General features: G+C 39.3%; 1 protein-coding gene across 1 annotated transcript in view; it reads left to right on the top strand.

Annotated features, from left to right (window-relative positions):
* SNAP91 (synaptosome associated protein 91) overlaps nucleotides 1–21,148 on the top strand; it is an 87,027-nt gene extending 65,879 nt beyond the window's left edge. The window contains exons 21-30 of the mRNA XM_034408901.3: nucleotides 1,116–1,199; nucleotides 4,629–4,712; nucleotides 7,736–7,879; nucleotides 10,438–10,587; nucleotides 11,268–11,298; nucleotides 15,238–15,349; nucleotides 16,493–16,573; nucleotides 17,130–17,234; nucleotides 17,806–17,908; nucleotides 19,753–21,148. Of these exons, the coding sequence (XP_034264792.2) occupies nucleotides 1,116–1,199; nucleotides 4,629–4,712; nucleotides 7,736–7,879; nucleotides 10,438–10,587; nucleotides 11,268–11,298; nucleotides 15,238–15,349; nucleotides 16,493–16,573; nucleotides 17,130–17,234; nucleotides 17,806–17,898 (884 nt within the window). The 3' untranslated portion in view covers nucleotides 17,899–17,908; nucleotides 19,753–21,148. The remainder of the gene's footprint in view (nucleotides 1–1,115; nucleotides 1,200–4,628; nucleotides 4,713–7,735; nucleotides 7,880–10,437; nucleotides 10,588–11,267; nucleotides 11,299–15,237; nucleotides 15,350–16,492; nucleotides 16,574–17,129; nucleotides 17,235–17,805; nucleotides 17,909–19,752) is intronic.
* Nucleotides 21,149–23,602: the final 2,454 nt, after the last annotated feature.

The following is a 23,602-nucleotide window of genomic DNA, read 5'->3' as shown; positions in this document are numbered from 1 at the left end:
ACCCCTGGTCCATAGCCCACTAGGAACCCGGCTGTGCAAGCAAGTGAAGCCCCCATCCAAACAGGCGTGGGATTCAGGCAGTGTGCAAAACCACGCCCTCCTGGTCCATGGAAAACTGCCCTGTCCCCCAAAAGGTTGGGGGTCACTGCCTTTGAGAACATTTACACCGTTATATTTAAAAAGAGGCAACTCCCTTTCCAAAATTTTAGATTGTATAAGCCTTGCCCAAGTTCCTACACAAGCAGTTGACCTCTAGAACATGAGACTGTTAATCATACTCATAAGATCTTGATAATAAAAAATGAAAACATAATTATTTTAATTTAGGAAGGCAATGTGTGCAACTTTCTGCTATATTTGTGGTGCTAATCTTATTTACAGACTTCTGTGTGCAATTTACATTCCACTTTCTGTTCAAATTATTGCTGAAAAATGGACAGAGTCAAAAGCCACCTGGAGACCTTGTTTATAACCGTAACCAGGAAAAGAGCTTTCTGGGCTATATAGTCTTATAGCCCCTTCTCTATTGACAGATTTACCTGGCGATTTAGATGTAGTTCCAAGTGACAATTACCTGCTATATTAATAAGCATTTTCAGGCTCTAGGGTCATAATACTATCCTCCACAGCTTATCTATTAAAAGAAGGATCATGAAGCTTCCATGATCAGGATGTTTTCATGCTATCCAGAATCCAGGAAATCTAAATAGTTAAACATATCTGGCTATAAAATTTTATCATATTTTGAGTTAACCAGAATTCCCATAGCATGAATGAAATGAGAAATCTGAAAGCAACAGCTCTTGTGCGTATGCATACAATAATATAAAACCAAGGCTAATATATATTTATATAATAAAATGCATACGTATTACCGTGTGCAGTCCCTGCATGTGTACAAGATAAGTAAAAAATGCCAAAGAACAGTTTTTCTTTTCAATCTAATTTTTAAACATGCTGCTTTTATAGTGGATACTCTGGGAAAATTTAAAGGAGATTTAGTTTTTCCAAATCTTTCCAATATATATTTATATACATTGTGTTGGCATGGATTCAAGGTAATGGCCTCATCATTCCTAATTTGCTGATACTAAATATTATCATGCTTACTCCAGTGGATGCATTTGCAGCACCATCGTCCCTGCCCACTGCTTCCCCGGCTAAAGTGGACTCTTCAGGTGTGATTGACCTGTTTTGTGGTGGGTATTGTTGTTCCTCACCATTCAAGTACTTCCCATTTCATTTCAGGGTCCATTTCATTTTTCTTTGCCAGCAATTCAACATTTCACAAAGGTTACTTTTATTGTGGTGTGGTGTGCTTCGTTTGCTTTTTAACTGGGTATTATAAAATGCAGTTGAGATGGGTTTTTTTATTGTCGTCTCCTTATTTCCATGCATGGAATTCCTTTCTTGTTCAAGTAACTATTTCATTCTTCCTCCTACAGTATACAATTTTCAGTTTTACAATTATGCTTCTCTATAGCATGTATATTTCTCTTGACAGCTACCTGTTATCTATTTGTAGATTAGGGATGGAGTGAGTCAGTCAATCTGTCTGTCTGTCTGTTCAGACAAGTCTGGTAGAATTGAGGCTGCTCTTGTGATGCTTAGCAATTATTTCTCTATGGCAGGGGTGGGAAATTAATTTTCCCAAGGGGCCACATGAGAAACGGGTTCTTGGAGGGGGGAAGGGGGAATGAACAGGGCTACATGCATGCATGCATTATTTTTTTAATATCTTTTAGTATTTTATATAATCAAATTTTAAAATTGGTTTTAAATAGTTTGGGGTTTTAATTTGTCTGGGCCAAAACTATTTAATTTGATTTTAATTCTGCTTTTAAATTTTGTATGTATGTGTTTTATTGTTTGGCTGTGCACCGCCCTGAGTCCTTCGGGAGTAGGGCGGTATAGAAATCAAATCAAATCAATAAATAAAAATAAATAAATAAATGGACACACATATGTAAATTGAAAAAAAATAGTCACCTTCAAAATAAAAGTAATGCAGTTGTGTGTGTGGCATACACTTATTTACCTTTGATTTCTGATTTCCAATTGACCTCACACAGGCTTGATAGGGACACCCAAAAAAAGCCAGATGTGACCTGGAGGCTGTAAAATGCCCAGATCTGCTGTATGGGCTTCTGATTTTAATACATAGTATCTACTGTCTTTTAATTACAAACCATGAAGGGAACTATATAACTGTGGTCAAACATAAAGCACAAACTGTTACTGCTTTTTATCAAAAGGCATGTTCTTCGTATAATTTGCAATATTACTCAAGAAAACATTAGATGTTTAAAGGGGAAAAAGCACAAATGACGACAACTTTCATTAGCAGCAGTGATGATATACAACCAGGCAGAATGTTTACCTTACAGAAGATACATTTTTTTATGATTGGAAGCAGTATAAATTAGGAAAGTCCCCAGACTTACAGAATAGCAATAGATATGAAAGGTGTTATTAGATAGCACGCTCATTAAATTTCACAGATAAATTTGGTTCATTTCAGATTCCAAAAATAAAAACACTGTGAAATTTTTCTCCTGAAAATACAGTTGATATATTGCCTTTTTTCCCCCTGGTACAGCCTCCATCTCAATCAAATGAATCCGTATTCCATATGCTTCATAGTAGTTAGTCTCTCTCTCTCTCTCTCTCTACTGGCTCTGATGCCCCTTATATGTTTGCCAAAGGCAGATGGGAAGGCAGGCAAACAGGCAGCTCAGTAGGTGCTGGAACAATCTGTCTGCAGGTTCTCCTGAAATGAGATCCAGAGAAAGAAAGCTGCAGAATGTCAAGGAAAGAGAGGCAGTAAAGAGTATTCTTTTGGGACGGCATGTTTGTGGGAACAAGCAGAGGTTGTCTTGCTCATGTGTGCACAGAAAACCTTCAATGATGGATGGATAGGTAAGGTGTAGAAAAGGAAAAGAAGAAAACAGTGCATTAGAAAAGAGAAAATAAAGGGTTTCTGTTGAATTCTGGAGTCACATCTTTTGTGCCTGCTTCAAAAACCTGTTTGCAGATGTCTTAACAAACAGAAACTTCCATTGATTTTCTTTCCGGTGAAGTGTGCTATGAAGCACTTTATTCAAATGCTTTATACATCCCTACTGTCTGCATTCATTTTTTTTTTTTTTTTTTTTTTTGGCAGTGGCAAAGCACCAGATTGCTCACAGTACTTTTTGTTTTTTGATTTCTTAAGTGGCTGCTTTACAAATGGCAAGATACCAATATTTTTCCATCCCTTCTTATTTCATTAAGAGTATCTGCTTCCAGCCTACTTCCCATCAACCATTCAGTGTCCTGTTTGTGATGCCCCCTATGCAGGACTTGTTTAGACTACAATATATCTTTCCTTCTCACTGCCCAACCACACCCTCGTGTAACTATGGTTACAGCTACTGAGAAAAGCACCTCTTTGCAAAAGTGCCAGAATGCTATTTCTTTAATCATCAGAGTTAGCAATACACTTTAAAATGCAATAGAAGAAAGTTGGCTTGGAATTTTGCAGCTACCCCTTTTTTGCTTAGACATATTTTACAGATGGCCAGATGAGTACATACAAGATTTTAAGAAAATGTGAAATGATACTAGGGAAGTGACAATACATTTTATTTATTTTCTGCAAGGTTTATGGGGAAAGGGAGATATATTATATTATATTATATTATATTATATTATATTATATTATATTATATTATACTATACTATACTATACTATACTATACTATACTATACTATACTATACTATACTATACTATACTATACTATACTACCTATATTATGCAGCAGCACAGGAATTGAATGATATCCTTCTACAAAATTCTATTGGACATTGGACAGGAAATACTTACAGGCTCATGTATCCCTTAAAGTTTCTATGCATAGATCTGCATAGGGTTGCAAAACTAGTTTCAAAATGGTTTGGGGAAATGAGGAAGAGAACATGCTCTTAGAAAGCCAGCAGTTTTCTTGGGGTCATCATCCTGTGGAAAATCTTAGCACTGCCATCACTTCTCATCAGTACAACTGTCATACTTCTAAAATAGTCTGTCTGGGTCCTTATTTGGTTTCTTCTGGTTTTAGAACAACTTGTAGGACAAGGAGTGGCAGAACCTGGGGATGGAGTCAAAAGAAGAACCAGCCTGGAATCTCTATGTAGCCACAAATGGACTTAGTCAACATAGAAACTCCAGGCTGATTCTTGTTTTGTCTCCGCTCCCAGGTACTGCCACTCCTTCTCCTACTCAGCTACAACTATTCCTCAGATTGTTTCATATATTTTACTAATCATTCCTCTATGACCATGATGGCGAACCTATGGCATGCATGGCAGAGGTGGCACGCAGAGTGGGCATGTGCACCGGCCAGCTGGTTTTTGCGCGCGCCGGAGTGCCAGAAACCCAAAGACCAGCTGGCTGGTGCACGCATAGGCGCGCATGCGTTCCAGTTTGGGCATTTGGTGCTGAAAAGGTTCGGCATCACTGCTCTATGGTCTTGAAAATTATGTCATATTCATAGTTGCATTCTTCCTCCAAATATTACATGTTTATATATTTACAATATCTTTAAACCCTATTATCTTTTATTGCCGCCTTATGGAAAAAAATCAATAGATCCTTTTGGAAGTGGCCCTTCAGAGCCCCAACCTGCAGTTTCAACTGCTTCTAGTGCTTCTGCTTCTGCTGATCTATTAGCTGGTAATGAAATATAATTGTGGTATTTTTTAATAAAGGGTGTGCATGCTTTTACTGCATCTTTTCTGTACTGTGACAAAAAGAATAGCCAATGAACCCTCACTAAGGCTACTAGACTTCCAAACTATAAACATTCTGTGAAACCCACCACTCCAGGAAGCTATATTAATTTGTCTTTACAGGATCATTATAAGTAAAATAAGTCACTGCTGCTTGCAGAAAATATCCTTAGTCATAATTAAGACATTGAGAAGCTCATGTGTTCCCCCTGTATACCTATGAATTTATATGATACCATTCTATGTATCTACACATTGGTCTATACTATTAGTCGATAATCACTACTAAGTAATGTTATGTAATTCGTAGCAATCTGATTCTTATGGTATACAACTGTGTACTAGATTTGAAAGAATGGTCAGGAAAGAAGGCATAAATTGCTGCTAAATAAGATCCTCTCAATCCTCTTCATCCATCTCAATTCATGAACTAATTAAATTATACAACAGGGTATTTCTTACGTTAGTTCAGAATGGCTTTCTGTTTCTTTTTCTGAATGTCTGAAGCTAGGGTCCTTAACAGGACAAAGAATGGAAATTCACTGACTTCAAAAGAAATTCCATTTCTAGCTCCATAAATTTTTTCATTGTTGTTACTGCTTTGAATATTCAATGAACACCCAGAAGAAAAGATATAAAACAGATACAAGTTTATTAGAAAGCATACATTCTGATAAACAGCTACAAATTAATTAACCTTTTATTTTATTTGAGATACACAGTTCAGAAAATATGCTTCATAGTTTTTTTCTTTGATATGGTCAAAACTTGATAGTGCATGCTAATGTGTATAATGTTTTCTGTTCTATCAGTCCTAGGTAAACTAAGTTAGAAAACTAAAGTCATGCATGCTAATATTGTTTTCATTACAAGAGTGCAGAGAGTCTGAATTTGCTTCCTTTTTCCCTTTATTTTTCTGAGAAGTAGGGAGGGTCTTGCCTGAAATGTTTACTCAGATTACAGTTCTAGCCTGACTCAGATTTCTTTTATCTCAGTGTTGTCTTGGTTGCAGCTCTTCTTCCTATTCCTCAAGATTATTCCTTCTGCAGTTTACAGCAGGAAGGAAAAGCAGTTCATACAAACTGAAATAGCAGTTGTCAAAATGGGTTGTTGGTCTAATCCAGGGGTCTCCAAACTTGGCAACTTTAAGACTTGTGCTCTTCAACTCCCAGAATTCCTCGGCCAGCAAAGCTTAAAGTTGCCAAGTTTGGAGACCCCTGAACTCTAATCTATGCCAAATCTGCCAACTGTTTACAACACATAGGGGAAAAGAATGACATTAATCGCTGGTCTATTGTGTCTTCCTGAAGATTAATTTTTAAAGAATAAATGTAACCTTGCAACCTTTCTCCTACACAGATACAAATCTAACTTTTTAAAAAAGCTGTGCTAATCTGTGAAATTAAGGCAACATTTTGTAAACTTCAGAGAAGGGATGGGGGATGAGTAAAATAACTTCTTACATTTCTTTTTCTGAAAATCTTATTAACTCTGCCCATCACAATATTCTCAGTTTTCCACTCTTCAACAATCACTGTTCCTATATGTTTTTAATTTGATACTCATTCAATCTCTGTGTATCACCAAGCTTTTAAGTACTCCTTTCCATTACCTGGCCTTTGTGTTCAATCTATATTCTTTCAGCATCCATTCTTGGCCCTATCTCTTCTTGTTTTACCACATTTACTTCTAAGTAAACAATTTCCAATTAGTGTTTTCTCTTGGCATTCCCAACCCTTACAAAATTAGCAGAAGCGCACTTTTATGGATAGTCTTTTCACTTTTTTTGCACCCATTCATTTTTTTAAAATACATGTTACCCACTACTTTTCTATTTTTCAAAATGTCTCCATTTTCTTGTGGTTAGAAAATATTTACTAAGATAAACAATTCATACGTCTGCTTTATGTTTTGCCACTTATATATCAGTTGCAATTATTCGTTCCATTTTGCCTATCAAACACTAATGCCTTCACATTAGTACATTCATTTTCAGGTCCACACTCCTCATTGCAGGGTTCCCAACCCCTGGGCCGTGGCACATTCAGAACCAGGTCGAGCAAGCAGTGGGCCCACGCACGAGCAGCTTGACTTGCTTGAGCGGCAGGCTGGCTCGCACCCATGCAGCTTGATTTGCGTGAGCAGCGAGTCGGCGCACACCTGCATAGCTCGACTTGCACGAGTGGTGGGCTGGTGCATACCTGCACAGCTCAAATTGTGTGAGCAGCAGGCCAGTGCACATGTGTGTGCAGCTCAACTAGCACAAGCTGTGGGCCTTCTCCCCCCCCCCCACTTGCTGCTAAGTTGTAAAGGTTGGGGACCGCTACCTTATTGTATTATATAAGTATCTAATATTAGCTGTAAATCATTTAGGTTTGCAACATATTTGCCTACCAAACTACTGTACATGTCCCTGACAACATTAGACCAATCACAGGCATTCCTTAGATACTTGTATACATATACAATACATTATGTAACAAGGGGAACATCACACATCCATGGCTTTACTCTCTATTGAACAGTTCACTAACCTTTTCATTCATTCTTATGCATGCTATACTTCTGTTGTATACTGTTTATTTAAGGAATCAACACTTTCACACAAAACATGTTTTCTTTAAATAAAAGTTTCCTATTGATTTGTTTTTCAGTGATGTGTAGAAGAGCAGAATTCTGCAGGGCAAAATCCTTATCTGGCGTGAATCCACATTTAACTTCCCAACTGTTGCTCATTGCTACGCTTTATACCTTTTCAGGCAGAATTTTGCTAACCCCCTCGATACTTTTCTGCATTCATCCTTGGTGCCTTTTAGTTTCACTGTGGGAACAACAATAATAATCTCATCAGGAAGAGGAAAGGAACTTTGTGTTTGTCAAAGTTAGTTATAATGTTTTTCAGGCCTGTGGATTAGTCCTTAGTATTAGGCTAATAATTAATTTTTTTCTCTTTAATTTTTTAAAAAGGCTTTGGAGGTTCTTTTATTGCTCCATCTCCATCACCTTCCCCCATCACACCAGCTCAGGCTAATATATTGCAGCCCAATTTTGAAGCAGCATTTGGAGCAGCCCCCTCTCCTTCCCCTGCTAGCAGTTCCTTCGATCCCTCAGGTGAGTGAAAGGATTATTCTGTGCAGCTTTCGTCTCCAAAATATGTTACTGTAATTCTCCCAGATGTCCAAAGTATTTGTTTGTTTTTTTATGAAAGCGGTCAGAAACAGTTGAATATGTAGTATACTACTTTTAATATATAGTTTGCAAAATAGTTCCTTCTGCTCAGTTCTCTTCAATAGGATTTCAGCACACACCAAACCGAAGTGCATATATTCTGTATTTCTGCATGTGCTTTATATGCATGCCCATTTAAAGGAAACTCCTGAAATTGCAGATACCTTATTCCTGTACACTCAGCATATGGTTGTGTGGTGCTGCCATTCTCCAGAGCCTTTCCCAAGCATGCATGGCACCAGAATTTAAAAATAAAGGAGGTCCAGGGTATTTTGTCCTTTGACACTAGGCTTGACTTTTCATTACTGCTCTGTCGTTTCTGTTTGTGTCTCTTTCATTGTCTACTTCCATGCTGGGGCCTTGCTACAAATTTGCTTTTTGGGTGAGTTCTGCAACAGAAAGAAGTAAAGAAGCCAAATAGTAGTTAGTAGTACTTCGCTTTATAGTTACTGCTTGCCGCAGCATAGTGCAACTCTGCTTACTAACATTAGCATGCATACTGTACCTGTTATGAATTGGTGTTACTGACTATGTAATGTTGGCCTGGATTACATAGTTCTGTTTCATTAGAGACAGAGGGATGATATTGGTTGTTTTTTGGTATTTTGTTTGGCATACGACCATTTGGTCAGCAACTGTTCCGGTATCCTTGCAGTCATGTGATCACGATCTGGGTGCTTGGCGACACATTTGCACTTAAAGCCACAAGTGCCCCATGATTACATGATGGTTATTTATTTATTTATTTATTTATTTATTTATTTATTTATTACTCATATTTCTATGCCGCCCACTCTCCGAGGACTCTGGGTGGCTTACACCAAAGACAGTATACTAAATAGCATATTGCCCCCAACAATCTGGGTCCTCATTTTACCCACCTCGGAAGGATGGAAGGCTGAGTCAACCTTGAGCCTGGTGAGATTTGATCCGCTGATCTGCTGAACTAGCAGTCAGCTGAAGTAGCTGCAGTACTGCGCCACCTCGGCTCTTTTTTGAACCTTCAATGCCAATTTCTTCCTGGCTCGTGAATTCTGGGAGTTAATGTCCACCCTGTATCTTATCCATATTTGTCCATATATCTTGATGGTAAATTGGAAGACATAATTGTGTTTTGTGTAGAGTATCATTGGTTTTTTTGTGAAATCCATCTCAAACCCAGACAGCCTGATACGAATTGCACGGTAAATAACACATTACTGTGGTGCTTCTATTAGCAGCAGAGTAGTAATGGCTTTACCCACAGTAAGTAAGGAGAAAGGCCCTCACCTTGTCCCATGGCAATATTAATACAGCCAAGAAGAATATTTCTCACTGTAAACATGCCCCATTTAGTAATCTCTTCCTCTCCTAATGACCGGTGGAGGAGATGATGCTTTATTTCTGCCCATATAGGTATGTTCACAGGATGCCATGGCCTCCCCCCCCCCCCCCCCCCATTTTACAAGAATTTCCTATCATCTTGCCCTTTCCAAAACCCAAAGGGCCAGTCGGGGGCAGATCATCCTGGAGAAAAATCTGTGGTTGCTAACAGTGACACAAACTTGAAAGTACATAGTCAGTGCTCTTTCCACTGAAAAAGATTTCCCACCCATTGGAATTTTTTTTGAATTTCCCAGCAAAAACAATGCTTGCCCCAAACCTTTGCCTTTTATTTTACTTTCTCTCTACTTGTTCAATTTTTTTCTTTCCCTGAACTTGTTCCTAGAAAGCATTCATTAGTAGGTTGTAGTATTTTACTTTCTAGCTTCCTTTGCTATGTCAATATTTTAATAAAAATAATCCTTACATAAGAGACAATTCTTTATTATGATTCCCTTCCAAATCTGTAAATCAGGAAATAATAATTAGCTACAATACTCCCACTTCAGACAAACCTGATATAAGTCTTAAATAACTAATTGGCTAATAAATTATTATTTCTTTGGAATCAGATATTAAAAACCCTGGTTCAAGTGTTGTAGGAAAAACCCAGAAATGGAATATGAAAACCTAAATTAATTTTAGGGGCCATACTGGATGAAAGTAATGTCAAACTGATTTTTTTTTTCTACTGTTCCAGAAAATGGTAACATTCTCATTAGATTTGTGGACACAATAATATGTGAATCAATTCTTCCATATATCAGTGTTAAAAACATAGAGTGTGCAGTACAGCAACATGGACTGTTTTCATAATTTAAAAAGTTAGTGTTGTCTAATGCTTTGTCTTATTGTAGTATGTTTGGAATTCATTTATTTCAATGTGTTGGTCAAAAAGCATGCTTGCCTTCCGTTGGCATTACGTTGGCATTAAATCTGTGTGATGGTTCAAAGATCAGTAGTGATTTTTGTATGTTTTTAAAAGGTTGTGAATTCTCCATTTAAGCATCTGTTTATGTGTAAACTTAATTGCCTGAAAAAGTATTTTTCCTAATCTATTGATTTTCTTAAATCTTCAGTGTTTGATGGCTTAGGTGATCTTCTTATGCCCACTACCATGCAAACTGGTCAGTCTTTGTCCGGTGTAGGCATAGGCACTGCTTCTGCTTCATCTGCAACCAAACCCATTGGAAGTGATCTTGATTCCTCTCTTGCAAACTTAGTAGGAAGTAAGTCAGAGAAACTGTTAAGTTTGACAGTGATTTTCTTTTTATGACCGTTGATCTTTTACACATTGCACCAGTTGGCTATTCCTGAGTTCAGTTGCTATGTTTGGAAGGGTGTATTTTTTCCCTTATGTGGGAGGACAGTGCAGTTGTATTACAATTTAGGTTGTTATAGAAAGTTCCTTTTCTCATCCTGAACTTTTGAGACCAAGGTGCATCATGTTTTCATATTGCTCAGTCCATTTAATGGACGTTCTTTAACAAAACATACAGTTCTAGGAGTAGCTTTTAAAGTGGAAAATATAAAAGTACCGATTGTTATGGATGAACAATTAACATTTCCTTAAACTTAGCTTATTATGTCCTATATATTTATAGTTAGGAAACTAATCAAGAAAGTGTAACCAAGTAAAGTAATCATGTAAGTTGAGGTCTAGATCAGGAAGAGTTTTGACATCAGTGACTGTATGGTATAAGAAAGTTTTCAGAGATATAATGTAATTATATATACCGTAAAATATAATTATATCATCATATAGTTTATTGTGACTTTTAGATAACTGGTTAAATGCTGCTTAAGTCAGCTAAACCTGAGTTGCCTGTGATTTGATGGACAAATATGTTATCTCTTGACATCTACTATCAGATGAAACAATCTTTTAAATTCCTGGTTTCTTTTGCAGATCTTGGAATTTCTGGTACCACAACAAAGAAGTAAGTAGCTGGTTAATTCAAAGTCCCAGATAGTTGTGTATTTCCCTTCTGTACTTTCTAGCATAATACTGTATTTTTATATAGTCCATATATAGCCTTTTGTTGTTGGTTAATCATTATTATACGTCTAATATTGCAAAAGGTAGAATGATTTTGCAAAACAGTTAAAATGTTAATTTTTTTACAATCCAAAATATCAGATTCTTACAACCTAATGTAATATCAGTAATCACCACAAATTCTTCACTTTCCTAAAAACCAAGTGTAAATTACAAATATCCTCAACTTGCGACCACAATTAAGCCTGGAATTTGGATCATTAAGCAAAGCCGTTATTACGCGAGGTGCTTCACTCAATGACCACAGTCCCAGCACTCCTGGTTGTGGCCATCAAACAATCACACAGGTTGTTAACTGGACAGAGTCCAATTTGGCAGGCATGTTGGGGGGGAGGGGGAGACCCTAAGAGGTTCCACTCAGCAGCTGAAAATCTTCCCTGTTGAAATCCCAGCAGGATTTTCAGCTCCTCATGGAGAGACGCTTATGCTTGGCCTGCACTGGCCTTTCAAGTCCTCTCCCATCCATTTGAGACACCCCGTGCTCACCTTATCGCACTGCCTCTCTGTTCCCTGCTTGGATTTCGGCTCCCTCTCTTTTCTACGTTCTGCCTGAAAAGCCTTCATGTCAAAGGATGTCAGCTCCTCTGTGTGCATGGAAGGGAATTCCTTCAGCAGGATGCAGAATGGAACTCAAATCTTCAGGATCTGAACTCCAATTCTGTACCCTAAGGAGGTTCTAACCTCTCCTCAGCACACATCAGGGAACTCTTTTGCTGGGGTGCAGAAATGGACTTCAAATCATCAGAATCTGAGCTACATTTCTGCACCCTGCAGATGTCATCTTCATGTGCCCAAGGGAACTCCTTCCATGAGGTACCGAAACGAAGGTCAAACCATCAGGATCTGAGTTCCATTTCTTCACCTCACTGAAGCAGTTCAGTTCTCCTTGGGAGGAAGCTCTTTTAGCCAGTCCCCTGAGGCAAGAGAGAATCCTCTTGGCAGGCAGCAGCAACCTGCACCCTTCCCTATTGGCTTCCCCAATGACTTTCTGGGAAAGCCAGCAGAGAAGAAATGCAAATGGTGAACACATGATTGTGGGTGTCTTGGCAACTGGTCGTAAGTGCAAAGAAGTTGCCAAGCACCCAGATTGTGATCAGGTAACTGCAAGGATGGTGGCCTGACATTTTACAACAGCCAAAAGTACTTTATGGGCTGTAAAGGCACCCTTTCTAAGGCCTTCATTACTTCAAATGGTCATTAAACGTCTAGTCCTAAGTCCATATCTTTATTCCTGAATAAATAGGAAGAGGTACAGCAGTGCCTCTATATACAGTAAGTACTGTTAATCCAGATGCATGATGTTAATGTTAATGTTTATTAAATTTGTATGCCGCCCTTCTCCCAAAGGACTCAGGGCAGTGAACAGCCAAAATTAAAATATATACAATATAGAATTTAAAATAATTTAAAACAGAATTAAATTGAATTGGCTTCCCAAAATTTTAAAACCCTTTACCCTTAAAATAACCCATTAAAATTTTAAGCCAGCCCAGCTTGCTGAAATAGGAAAGTCTTCAAAGCTCGACGGAAGGTCCGGAGGTCCGGGATCAGTCGTATTCCTGGGGGTAGCTCATTCCAGAGGGCGGGTTCCCCCACAGAGAAGGCTCTCCCCCTGGGGGTCGTCAGTCAACATTGCTTGACCGACGGCACCCTGAGGAGACCCTCTCTGTGGGAACGAATTGGCCGGTGGGAGGTTATCGGTGGCAGGAGATGGTCTCGTAAATAACCGGGCCCTAAGCCATGGAGTGCTTTAAAGATGAGAACCAATATCTTGAAGCGCACCCGGAAGACCACCGGAAGCCAGTGCAGCTCGCGCAGGAAAGGTGTTACATGGGAGCGCCATGTCGCCCCCATAATTACCCGCGCGGCCGCATTCTGGACCAGCTGGATCCTCCAGGTGCTCCTCAAGGGGAGCCCCATGTAGAGAGCATTGCAGTAGTCCAGGCGAGAGGTGACGAGGGCATGAGTGACCCTGCATAGGGAGTCCCGATCCAGAAAGGGATGCAACTGGCGTATCAGGCGAACCTGATAGAAAGCCTCCTGGCCACGACCGTCATATGCTCTTCTAAAGACAGCCGTGCATCCAGGAGGATGCCCAAGTTACGAGCCCTCTCCGTGGGGGCCAATGACTCGCCCCCAATAGCCAGCGATGGCACCAGCTGGCTATATCTGGACGCCAGCAGCCACAGCCACTCGGTCTTGGAAGGGTTGAGTCGAAGCCTGTTCCTCCCCATCCAGACCCGCACAGCCTCCAGGCACCGGGACATCACTTCAAGGGCATCATTAGGGTGGTCTGGGGTGGAGATGTACAGCTGAGTATCATCAGCGTACAGATGGCACCGCACCCCAAATCCACGGATGAGCTCACCCAGCGGCTTCACATAAATGTTGAACAGGAGAGGCAAGAGGACCGACCCTTGCGGCACTCCACAAACAAGGTGCCTCGAGGTCGACCTCTGCCCCCCAGCCAACACGGACTGCGACCGGTCGGAGAGATAAGAGGAGAACCACCGTAGGACGGTGCCTCCCACTCCCAACCCCTTCAGCAGGCGCAGCATGATACCATGGTCGATGGTATCAAAAGCTGCTGAGAGATCTAATAGGACCAGAACAGAGGAACATCCCCTGTCCCAAGCCCTCCAGAGATCATCAACCAACACGACCAATGCCGTTTCCGTGCTGTACCCAGGCCTGAAGCCGGACTGGAACGGATCCAGATAGACAGTTTCATCCAGGTACTGTGGGAGCTGTCACGCAACCACACTCTCAACAACCTTTGCCACAAAGCGAAGGTTGGAGACAGGACAGTAGTTTGCCAAAACAGCCGGATCCAGAGAGGGCTTCTTGAGGAGGGGCCTCACCACCGCCTCTTTCAAGGCAGGAGGTAAGACACCCTCACTCAAAGAAGCGTTAATAATCCTCTGGAGCCAGCCTCGTGTAACCTCCCGGGTAGCCAGCACCAGCCAGGAGGGACACGGGTCCAATCAACATGTGGTTGCGTTCAATCTCCCCAGCATCCTGTCCACGTCCTCGAGAGTCACAGGATCGAACTCCTCCCAGATAACATTCTCAAGACCCGCCTCAGACACATCGCCTGAACCCACCCAGTCGGAGTCCAAGCCGTCCCGAATCTGAGCGATTTTATCGTGCAGATAATACGCAAAATCCTCAGCACGCCCTTGCAAGGGGTCTTCCCGCGCTCCCAGGTGGAGAAGGGAGCGGGTCACCCTAAACAAGGCGGCTGGGCGATTATCTGCCGATGCGATAAGAGCGGAGAAGTAGTTACACTTCGCCGCTTTTATCGCCACTAAGTAGCTCTTGATATAAGACCTCACTAGTGCTCGGTCAGATCCAGAACGACTAGCTCTCCAACTACTCTCTAGGCGTCTTTTCCGGCGCTTCATCTCCCTCAGCTCCTCAGAGAACCAAGGAGCTGGGCCGATTCGGCACCGGGTCAGAGGCCGCAAAGGCACGACCCGATCTAAAGCACCAGCGGCTGCCCTGTCCCAGGCGGCCACCTCGGTCTTCCATCGAGTCGTGAACCAGAGTCTCAGGGAATGGCCCAAGCTCCATTTGGAAGCTATCAGGATCCATCAGGCGCCTGGGGCGGAACCACCTAGTCAGTGGTTGATGCAGTTTCTTCTGTATTGTGGAGTGCAGTTAATGGGTATCAAATTCTCTTTTGTGCTTGCCATTCAAACACTTTACAGATTGCCTTTTGTAATTATGCCAGCAAGATTCCAGCCCAGAACTTTGCTATGGTTGCAGCTCTGTCTGGTAATAAGTTAGCACTCGTATTCTAAATCATTCTAAATCTTAGGGGAGACATTCAGTGGAATGCAGGAGAGAAGAAGTTAACAGGAGGAGCCAACTGGCAACCAAAAGTAGCACCTGCAACATGGTCGACTGGAGTTCCTCCGAGTAGCCCCTTGGTATGTGGAGATAACTGCACGTTTCATAGATGTACAAAATTCCATGTGAACATGACTGCTAAACTATTGGAACAGAGTTAGTATATCAAACTACAGCCAGATACTAAAGTTTTGGCCTCTGAAATTATCAGCATCATTTGTCTATTCCAAAACTGTAGTTTTGATATGTTTTTAAGGAAATGGGAGTCCCATCCTATTATTGTTATATGTTGCATTGTTATCTTACTCTTCTAGCAGTGGAACACTTCATCGTTTCTCAAATGATAATATGTTTTGAGTTTGTTTTTCAGTTTTCATATAGTTTTGGTTAAGCATTTATTTTCAGTTATGTTTTTCTTACAAGCTAGTAATAATAATGCAATCGTGAAATTGCAATAGGAAACATTTTAAGAAAAGACTGTAAAATATTAAATATTGTACAGTGTAATGATCTTTCCAGGTAAGGAAAGCAATACACTAAATGCAAGTTTTTTTTTCTACCAGAAAGGTTGGGCGATTGTTTTTTATGTAAGTAGCCTTTTGTTATGAAGTTGTACTAACTGAGAGACCTGGCTACTACCAAACTAATGCAAAATGTCTTTATTTTTACAGTCAACCTAAACTTGAGTTACTAATTTGCAAATAACCCTTGCATCTGTAGATCAAGTTATTTCCTGCTTTATAGGTATTTCCAGGCATTTTTTCTTTCTGTGCAATGAAACAGAGAGGCAAGAATATTTCTTTTAGATATTTTATTCTCTTCATTTATAAGGAAAAAGTACAGTCATTTTACCCTCTGCTGAATAGCTGCCTTTTTGCCACATTTTGCAACCCCAGGTACATCTTCAGGACATTGTTCAAATGTAGCTCCACATAAAAGGCATTGGAAACAGTTTGATTTCATTAAAAAAACAACTTCCTGTGTTTGTCGTTTTCAACATTTTTGTATGCAACACATAATTTATTAAATGAAGTATTTACAGCAGGATACAATGACTGCAATTAACTGATTTGATATCGCCTTAATGTTGGCAGTCTAGAGTTCTTTCATAAGTGCTGAAAATTGTGACATTTGACAATTAAATATAGGAGGGCTTTTAAACTGTTTTTATATGTATAAAATTTAACCAGTTAGTGATTTATTTCTATTACTCCAATCTCTAGACAGGATCTGTGCCTCCAGCAGGTGCTGGCCCTCCTACATCAGGTGCTGCCTCTCCACAAACTGGATCAGGATTTGGGATGGTAAGGATTGACTCAAAGAATGATAGGAGGGGGAAAGTACTACTTTCCACTTCTCCAAGTGGTCTTTAAAAATCTCAGTAATCTTATCTGGCAAAATACAATTTGAATAACTACCACTGCAACTACAGTGGAGATACCACTGTAGTTCTTCCTGGAAAATAGTCCTCTTTTCCCCAACTGCATTTTGAGGATCTACATCCTGAAACTTACCTTCTGAACATTGTGGCCAAAATATATGCTTCTTTTTTTCAGGAAAAATGTGCATTATATGCTATCTCTTTCTGGAAAAAAAATGCATACAATGTATTGTGTACTGAATAATGTATTCTTCTGATGCAATGTTCACAGTTCAGTTGCTGGAATTTCTAGCTGACATCTTAAGTTAATGTACTCTACTCTGAGATGCATGTAGGTAGAAATGGGTTCACATCTGAAAAGCCACCTAAAATATGTGCGCGCACACTGACATACCCCAATGGAACACGCCTATTTTATCAAGAGATTTCTTGATAAAATGGCATCTCTTAGACATTATTTGTTCTCACATCTTTTCCAGCAGCCTCCTGGAGCTGGCGTTGGAATGATGCCACAGCAGCCTCTTATCTATGGACAACCAATGATGAGGCCACCATTTGGAGCAGCTGCAGGACCTGGTGCACAAGTGAGAACTTGCCTGGTTTTGGAGAAAACAGAATTTTCCCTCCCACCTTTTTTTTTTGTTAAGTCATATAGACCAATGTTATTTCCTTTTTATTTCTGGAAGGCAGTCTAGTGTGACATGTTATTGTTTTCAGTTCATGCTATCAAGACTTTTCAAAGTTACAATGTGTATTTTGTGTAATTGTTTAGTTTTTAATTTTTAATACACTTATTTTTTTAGAATACTACGTCTTAAGCTGCTTTAACTATTAAAAGTGTGCCACTGGTCCAAAAATGATTCCTGCTCCCAGTGAATGTTCAAATTTATTTATTTATATTTCATACTTCTAAACCTCTCACCTCCCTCAAAGAGAGACAATACATGATAAAGCGATTTTATTTCAGTTTTTATTTATTAATTTAAAAACGGAACATCACAGTAGTTCTCGTATTCATTCAGTGGGACATAGCAAAAGCCCATATTTGTGAAGTGCATATAAATTTTGGTTAGAGATGGATCGTAATACTTGTAATTGTATTTCTTTCCCCTCTTTTGTGCCCTTATCCTTCTGAAATAATGGAAAACTATTAAGGTTTCTCCAAGTCCAACACCTGCCACCCGGAGTCCCAAGAAGCCTCCATCAAAGGACCCATTAGCAGATCTTAACATCAAAGATTTCTTATGAGCTATTTAAGGTATGGGTTTCTTCTTCCATCCTTCCCTCGAATATATTCAAGCTTGTATTCTCCTTTATATTTCACAGGGGATGCTAAGAATTTATTTTTATTTGAATGGTGTTCATTCAGTACTGAGCTTGCTGAACAAACAGCTCACATGATGTAGTGGTTGAAGGTTTGAACTAGGACAGAAAACACCCAGGTTCATGTTCACACTCAGTCATGGAAGCTCACTTCCAACAAAGGTGATTAGGGGACTGGAGGCTAAAACATATGAAAAATGGTTGCAGGAATTGGGTATATCTAGCTTAATGAAAAGAAGGACTAGGGGAGACATGATAGCAGTGTTCCAGGGGTGGGTTCTAAATTTTTTTACTACTGGTTCTGTGGGTGTGGCTTATTTTGTGGGCGTGGCTTGGGTAATGCGACTGGGTGGGCGTGGCCAACTTTTTTTTTAACTTTTAAAAGTATTTTTTCTACAACCTTAAGAGGTTGTAGAAGAAAATGCTTTTAAAAGTCTCTGACGATGAAGCAACTCAGCTGGGATTGCCAGAGGCTTTTAAAGGCATTTTTTTTCCCTACAACCTCTTCAGCCGAACAGGTTGCAGAAAAAAATGCTTTTAGGAGCCTCTGATGATCAGGCAACTCAACTAGGATCGCCAGAGGCTTTTAAAGGCATTTTTTTTCTACAGCCTCTTTGGCTGAAGAGGTTGCAGAAAAAATGCTTTCAGAAGCCTCTGACGATCCCAGCTGAGCCGCACTTTTTTTTTTACTTTTAAAAGCATTTTTTCGGCCAAAGAGGTTGTAGAAAAAATGCTTTTAAAAGTAAAAAAAAAAAAAAAAGCCTCTGATGAGGTGGGCGGGGTAAGTGAGCGGCGACCAGGCCGGGGACCGGTTCGGGGGCGTAGCCAGCCAATGTTATTACCGGTTCTCCAAACTACTACAAATTTTTACTACCGGGAGTAACCCACCACTGCAGTTTTCCGATATCTGAGGGGCTGCCACAAAGAAGAGGGAGTCAAACTATTCTCCAAAGCACCTGAGGGTATGACAAGAAGCAATGGGTGGAAACTAATCAAGGAGAGAAGCAACTTAGAACTAAGGAGAAATTTCCTGACAGTTAGAACAATTAATCAGTGGAACAACTTGCCTCCAGAAGTTGTGAATGCTCCAACACTGGAAGTTTTTAAGAAGAGATTGGATAACCATTTGTCTGAAGTAGTGTAGGGTTTCCTGCCTAAGCAGGGGGTTGGACTAGAAGACCTCCAAGGTCCCTTCCAACTCTGTTATTCTATTCTATTCTGTTCTACTTGGAGATCTCTTTTGTCAGCCCATTCTGCTTTGCAGAACGATTATTGTGGAGAGAAGAAGACTTCCTTATGAGCCACCTATAAATCCTGAGCAAGTGACAACGTTTGCACTAGGCAGTGAAAACCATGAACCTTAAAAGCAGCCGTATCTTTCCCTTCCCTGCCTCTTACAGAGAAAATGCAGATGTAGGCCGCTTACTTGCTGTCAAACACCCCTATTTCTCCTGACCACTTCTCCATTTCAAGAGTAGAATTTAAGCACTAGATTAGTATCTTGAATCAAATGTTACAGGTCTGTTACTCTCTGTGTGTATGTATATGTGCCAAAGACAGAGAAATGACATTAAACTCATTTCTATGGAATAGATGTGGAAGAAAATGTGTTTCCAATTATTTTGCATCTTAGGGGGGGAAAAAGAGCATGACACAGCTGAGGAAAAGGAAGGTTATATCATCTGTCATCTGGCATATAAATCAGATTATGAAACTGAATTTGAATGCCTGTCCCTTAAACTTTGTAACGCTTCTTTCCCCCTCTTTTCGTGACTGTAGTTTTGTGAAAGGATAAGTGAAGATGCAAATTTGGAATCTGCAAACAAGAATTTTATTGCTCAGAATTTCCAAGTGAGCCACCAGTACCAAACCCAGTGCTTACTCAGACTTCTCTCCTACTTCCAAAACGTGTAGCACAGCTGTGAAAGTGATCATAGGAATGTGTACTCTTTTAGTTGTTATTCCTTCTCTCTCTCTCTCTCTGTTTGTGTACTTGGGTTATAATTTATGTGTTTCTCAACTTAAACAATGGATGTATGTTTCTGATGCCTTCTTAGTGCTTTTCTGAACCAATCCATTAGGAACAGATTATGCAGCTGTTGTGTGGTGAGCCATTTGGAGCGATGTGTCTGTGTTTCTGGAGGTCTTAATGTAAATAACCTTGGCAACCCTCTAAATTTTCTCTTCAAATCCAGTTTCCTTTGCGTATCTGTTATACAAAACAATATTGTGGTTATATCAGGTAGCAAGAAGAACACTGTCAATCCTTTTTTTTAAAAAAAGTGTGTGGAATGTGATTTTTTTTTTCCAAAGCAGGATTATTATCAAATTTGTTGTGGGGTACTTTTTAATTTCCTGACATTCTATCTGCTGATATGAATGAAATTCATATTAATAATCTATCAAGTTACTTGACAAAGGTTGTTAAAAAAATCCCCCACGTAAAAATGTTTTATCAGATTGCTTTAAAAAACATTTGTCTTTTATTTTCATTTAAAAACCATCATATTTATCATTGTTATTTAAAATGCACTGAAAACAAGTAAAGGGTAAGTTTCTTGCCATATAGTTCAGAAAAATCAAACATAACAAAAGCAAACTCCTTTAGGTTTGTCAGGCTACTTTGGCTGCTCACTGTTTCCAGGGGCAAATCATGAATTTTTTTCCCCTTTTGTTTTTATGTACAGCTGTCAGTTTTGTTCTTCTCTGTACATATCTTAGATTAGTGTTTTTCATCCCCATACAGCACTATATGTTTTCTGTACTGTTTGTGATTAGAGGTCACACTGAACCTGAATTATACCCTTTACCGTAAACAAAAGTGTTCTTTTATCGTTTTAGTTTGTTCTCTCATACTGTGTGTGCTGATGGCTTAGCTTAAGATTTTTGACTTCTTAATAAGGTCACTGTTGATCAGTGTTACAAGTGGCTTGGCAGCTCTTTGTTAAAGCATATTAGGTTGGAAAGATGTTCATCTAAGTCTTTCAAATTAATATTTAATCAACATGTGGTACCATTTTTAAAAAGTGGTTGTATATTGTGGGGATAACATACCCTGTAACGACAGAGAGTTAGAGAGAGAATTTCAAATGGATTTGCTTTGTATTTTGGTTTGAGGAAAACCCAATGCATGTATACCCTCTGAGATGCAATAAAACACCTTGATCAAAGTAAATTCAAAATAAAGTGGTCTCTGTTTTTTTAAATTATCTAGTTTATGATTATAGTAGAGTACAACTGCACTAGGGTTGGTTTTCAGAGTTTAATGATTGCGGTCTAGAGAACAGGTTTCATGATGTTTTGCCAGCAACTGTGGTATCTTCAGAGGCAAAGTGATCTGCTAGGCAACTAAGCAGGGACACCAACCTGCACCAATCAGAAACTAGCTCAGCCAAAGGCCAATCAGAAGTCATGACACCTGGCTATTAAAAACAAGGACCCAGTCAAACCCTGCTCATTTTCTTATGTGTTTTGTTCTGATGAAGCCAGACACAGTTGCTGGTGAAATGTCAAGAAATCTTGTTTTCTAGACCTTGGTCATTAAACACTGAAGCTTATCACTATCCAGCCAATGCCAATGGTGGAGGCCTAAACCAGTATGCAAAGTAATAATTTACAGGTTTTTTTTTAACCTTTCTACAAAACGAAATGATCTTGTTATTTTGTGTTAAAATTAAGTCATGCCAAACACACCCTCTGTGAAATTCATTAGCATTTTAAAATTCATCTACATAAATTCCCTGAAATGTGCAAAGTCACTTCAACAATCTGAAATATAGTGCTCTGTATTGTTATTCAATAGCAATTTCTTCACTCAGTGAAACTGGGTTCTAAAAAAGTATGCACAGCAACATCAATCAATACAAAAAGTATACTGGGAAGATATTTAGTATTGATGTCAGTTGAGACATTGGGTTAATTGGCATTGCAATACATGTTTTTTTAACTATTGAAACAAGTTTAACAGTGATTTCATCTCAAAAGAAATACTACAGATTTGGAAAAGGTTCAAAACTAAAATTGTCAGAAAGCTAGGAGCCCTTTTCTCAACTAGAATGAGGTTTTGGAACTACCATTTCCTGAAATTCCCTTTTCTTTTGGTCATGTTGGCCACATTCTGGGAATTATAGTAACAGTGTTACTGTTTATGAAGGATTATGAAGAACATAATAGAGGAATGTAAAATTATAGTTAGATGAAAGCAGCAACACTGTTTTTTAATAAAACTCAAGACTGGATTTTATTTTTCTTACTATGAGAGATACGAGATAACCTGGTAAAGTTGATAATGGGAATTTATAACAAGCACAGTGCTTAGTTAAGTCACAGAGTCCCTTACTATAGTACTGCCACCAAGTTTGACAACTTAAAAAATATAAGATAAATTCATGAAGGAATAATGCTTATGGATGTTAGACGTAATGTTGATTATGCTACTATTGGAAGAAATATCCATCTGGGTTCAGTTCCAAGTGGGGAGAAAGACACTGGAAACATGGAGGCTGTTTGGAAAGATGGTTTAATGGTCCTGGGCAATTGAGCACTCTGGGTGAGAAAGAGAGAGAGATTTATACCCTCTCTTGGGCTTTGAACTTGCTTCCTGTTCCTGTGAAAGAAATGTATTCTGATTGGTTGTCAGACTCCCATGGGGTCATGCAGGGGTTACTTTGTAGGTTGTCTTGAGTTCCAGGCTTGGTTGAATCTTGATGGGTGATGTAATGAAGGGGCTTTGGGCAATTCCTATTATGGCTTAATGGCTTTGTCCTGGTTTGGATCTTGAGTGAGGGCTAATCCTATCACCTTGGAGCTAAAGATCTTTTGTCTTGTAGATAAAATGGCCCAGTCTTTTGTCTTGTAGTTAAGCTGGCACCAAAATATCTGCTGGGGCTGAGTTTCTGTGTCCCTTAAGATTTCTATTTCTCTTTTAGGGGAAATATTCTGCCTTTTTAATATTTCCTAGAATATTTCATTCTTCTAGGAAAGGGGTGGGTGCTAACTTTGTACTTTACATACACTGTTTTGGGTTGTCTCTGCTGTAGATATGCCAGTATAATAAGAGTGAGAAGCAGCATGCTTCTGAACTGAGACACAGAAATGATCATAAGTATGAACCAGTTGCTAAGCATCTGAATTTTCATCACATGATCATGGGGAGCAGGGGTGGCTTCCACTTACCTTTACTACCGGTTTGCAATGGGAGTGTGTGTGTCACACGCACTTCTGCGCATGCACAGATTGTCAGTGATTTATTTATTTAATTTTATTTAATTTTATTTAATTTTATTTAATTATTTTATTATTTTATTATTTTATTATTTTATTTTATTTTTTTTTATTTTATTTTATTTTATTTTATTTTATTTTATTTTATTTTATTTTATTTTATTTTATTTTATTTTATTTTATTTATCAGACTTACATGCCGCCCTTTCTCCACAAGGACTCGGGGTGGCTCACAGCAATAAAGCAATAACAAGTCCAGATTAAAATTCAAACGATAAAAGAATCTAAAATTCCCATTAAAACCCCTTCAGTCCAGGTCAGCCTGGCGAAACAACCATGTTTTAAGGTCACGGCAGAAGGAGCGAAGGTTGGGGGCCACCCGGAGCTCCAAGGGGAGCTGATTCCA

Source organism: Pantherophis guttatus, chromosome 1, assembly GCF_059756535.1.
Source record: "Pantherophis guttatus breed Tessera chromosome 1, ASM5975653v1, whole genome shotgun sequence".
Taxonomy (NCBI): Eukaryota; Metazoa; Chordata; class Lepidosauria; order Squamata; family Colubridae; genus Pantherophis; species Pantherophis guttatus.
This window is presented reverse-complemented; position numbering and strand designations above follow the sequence as displayed.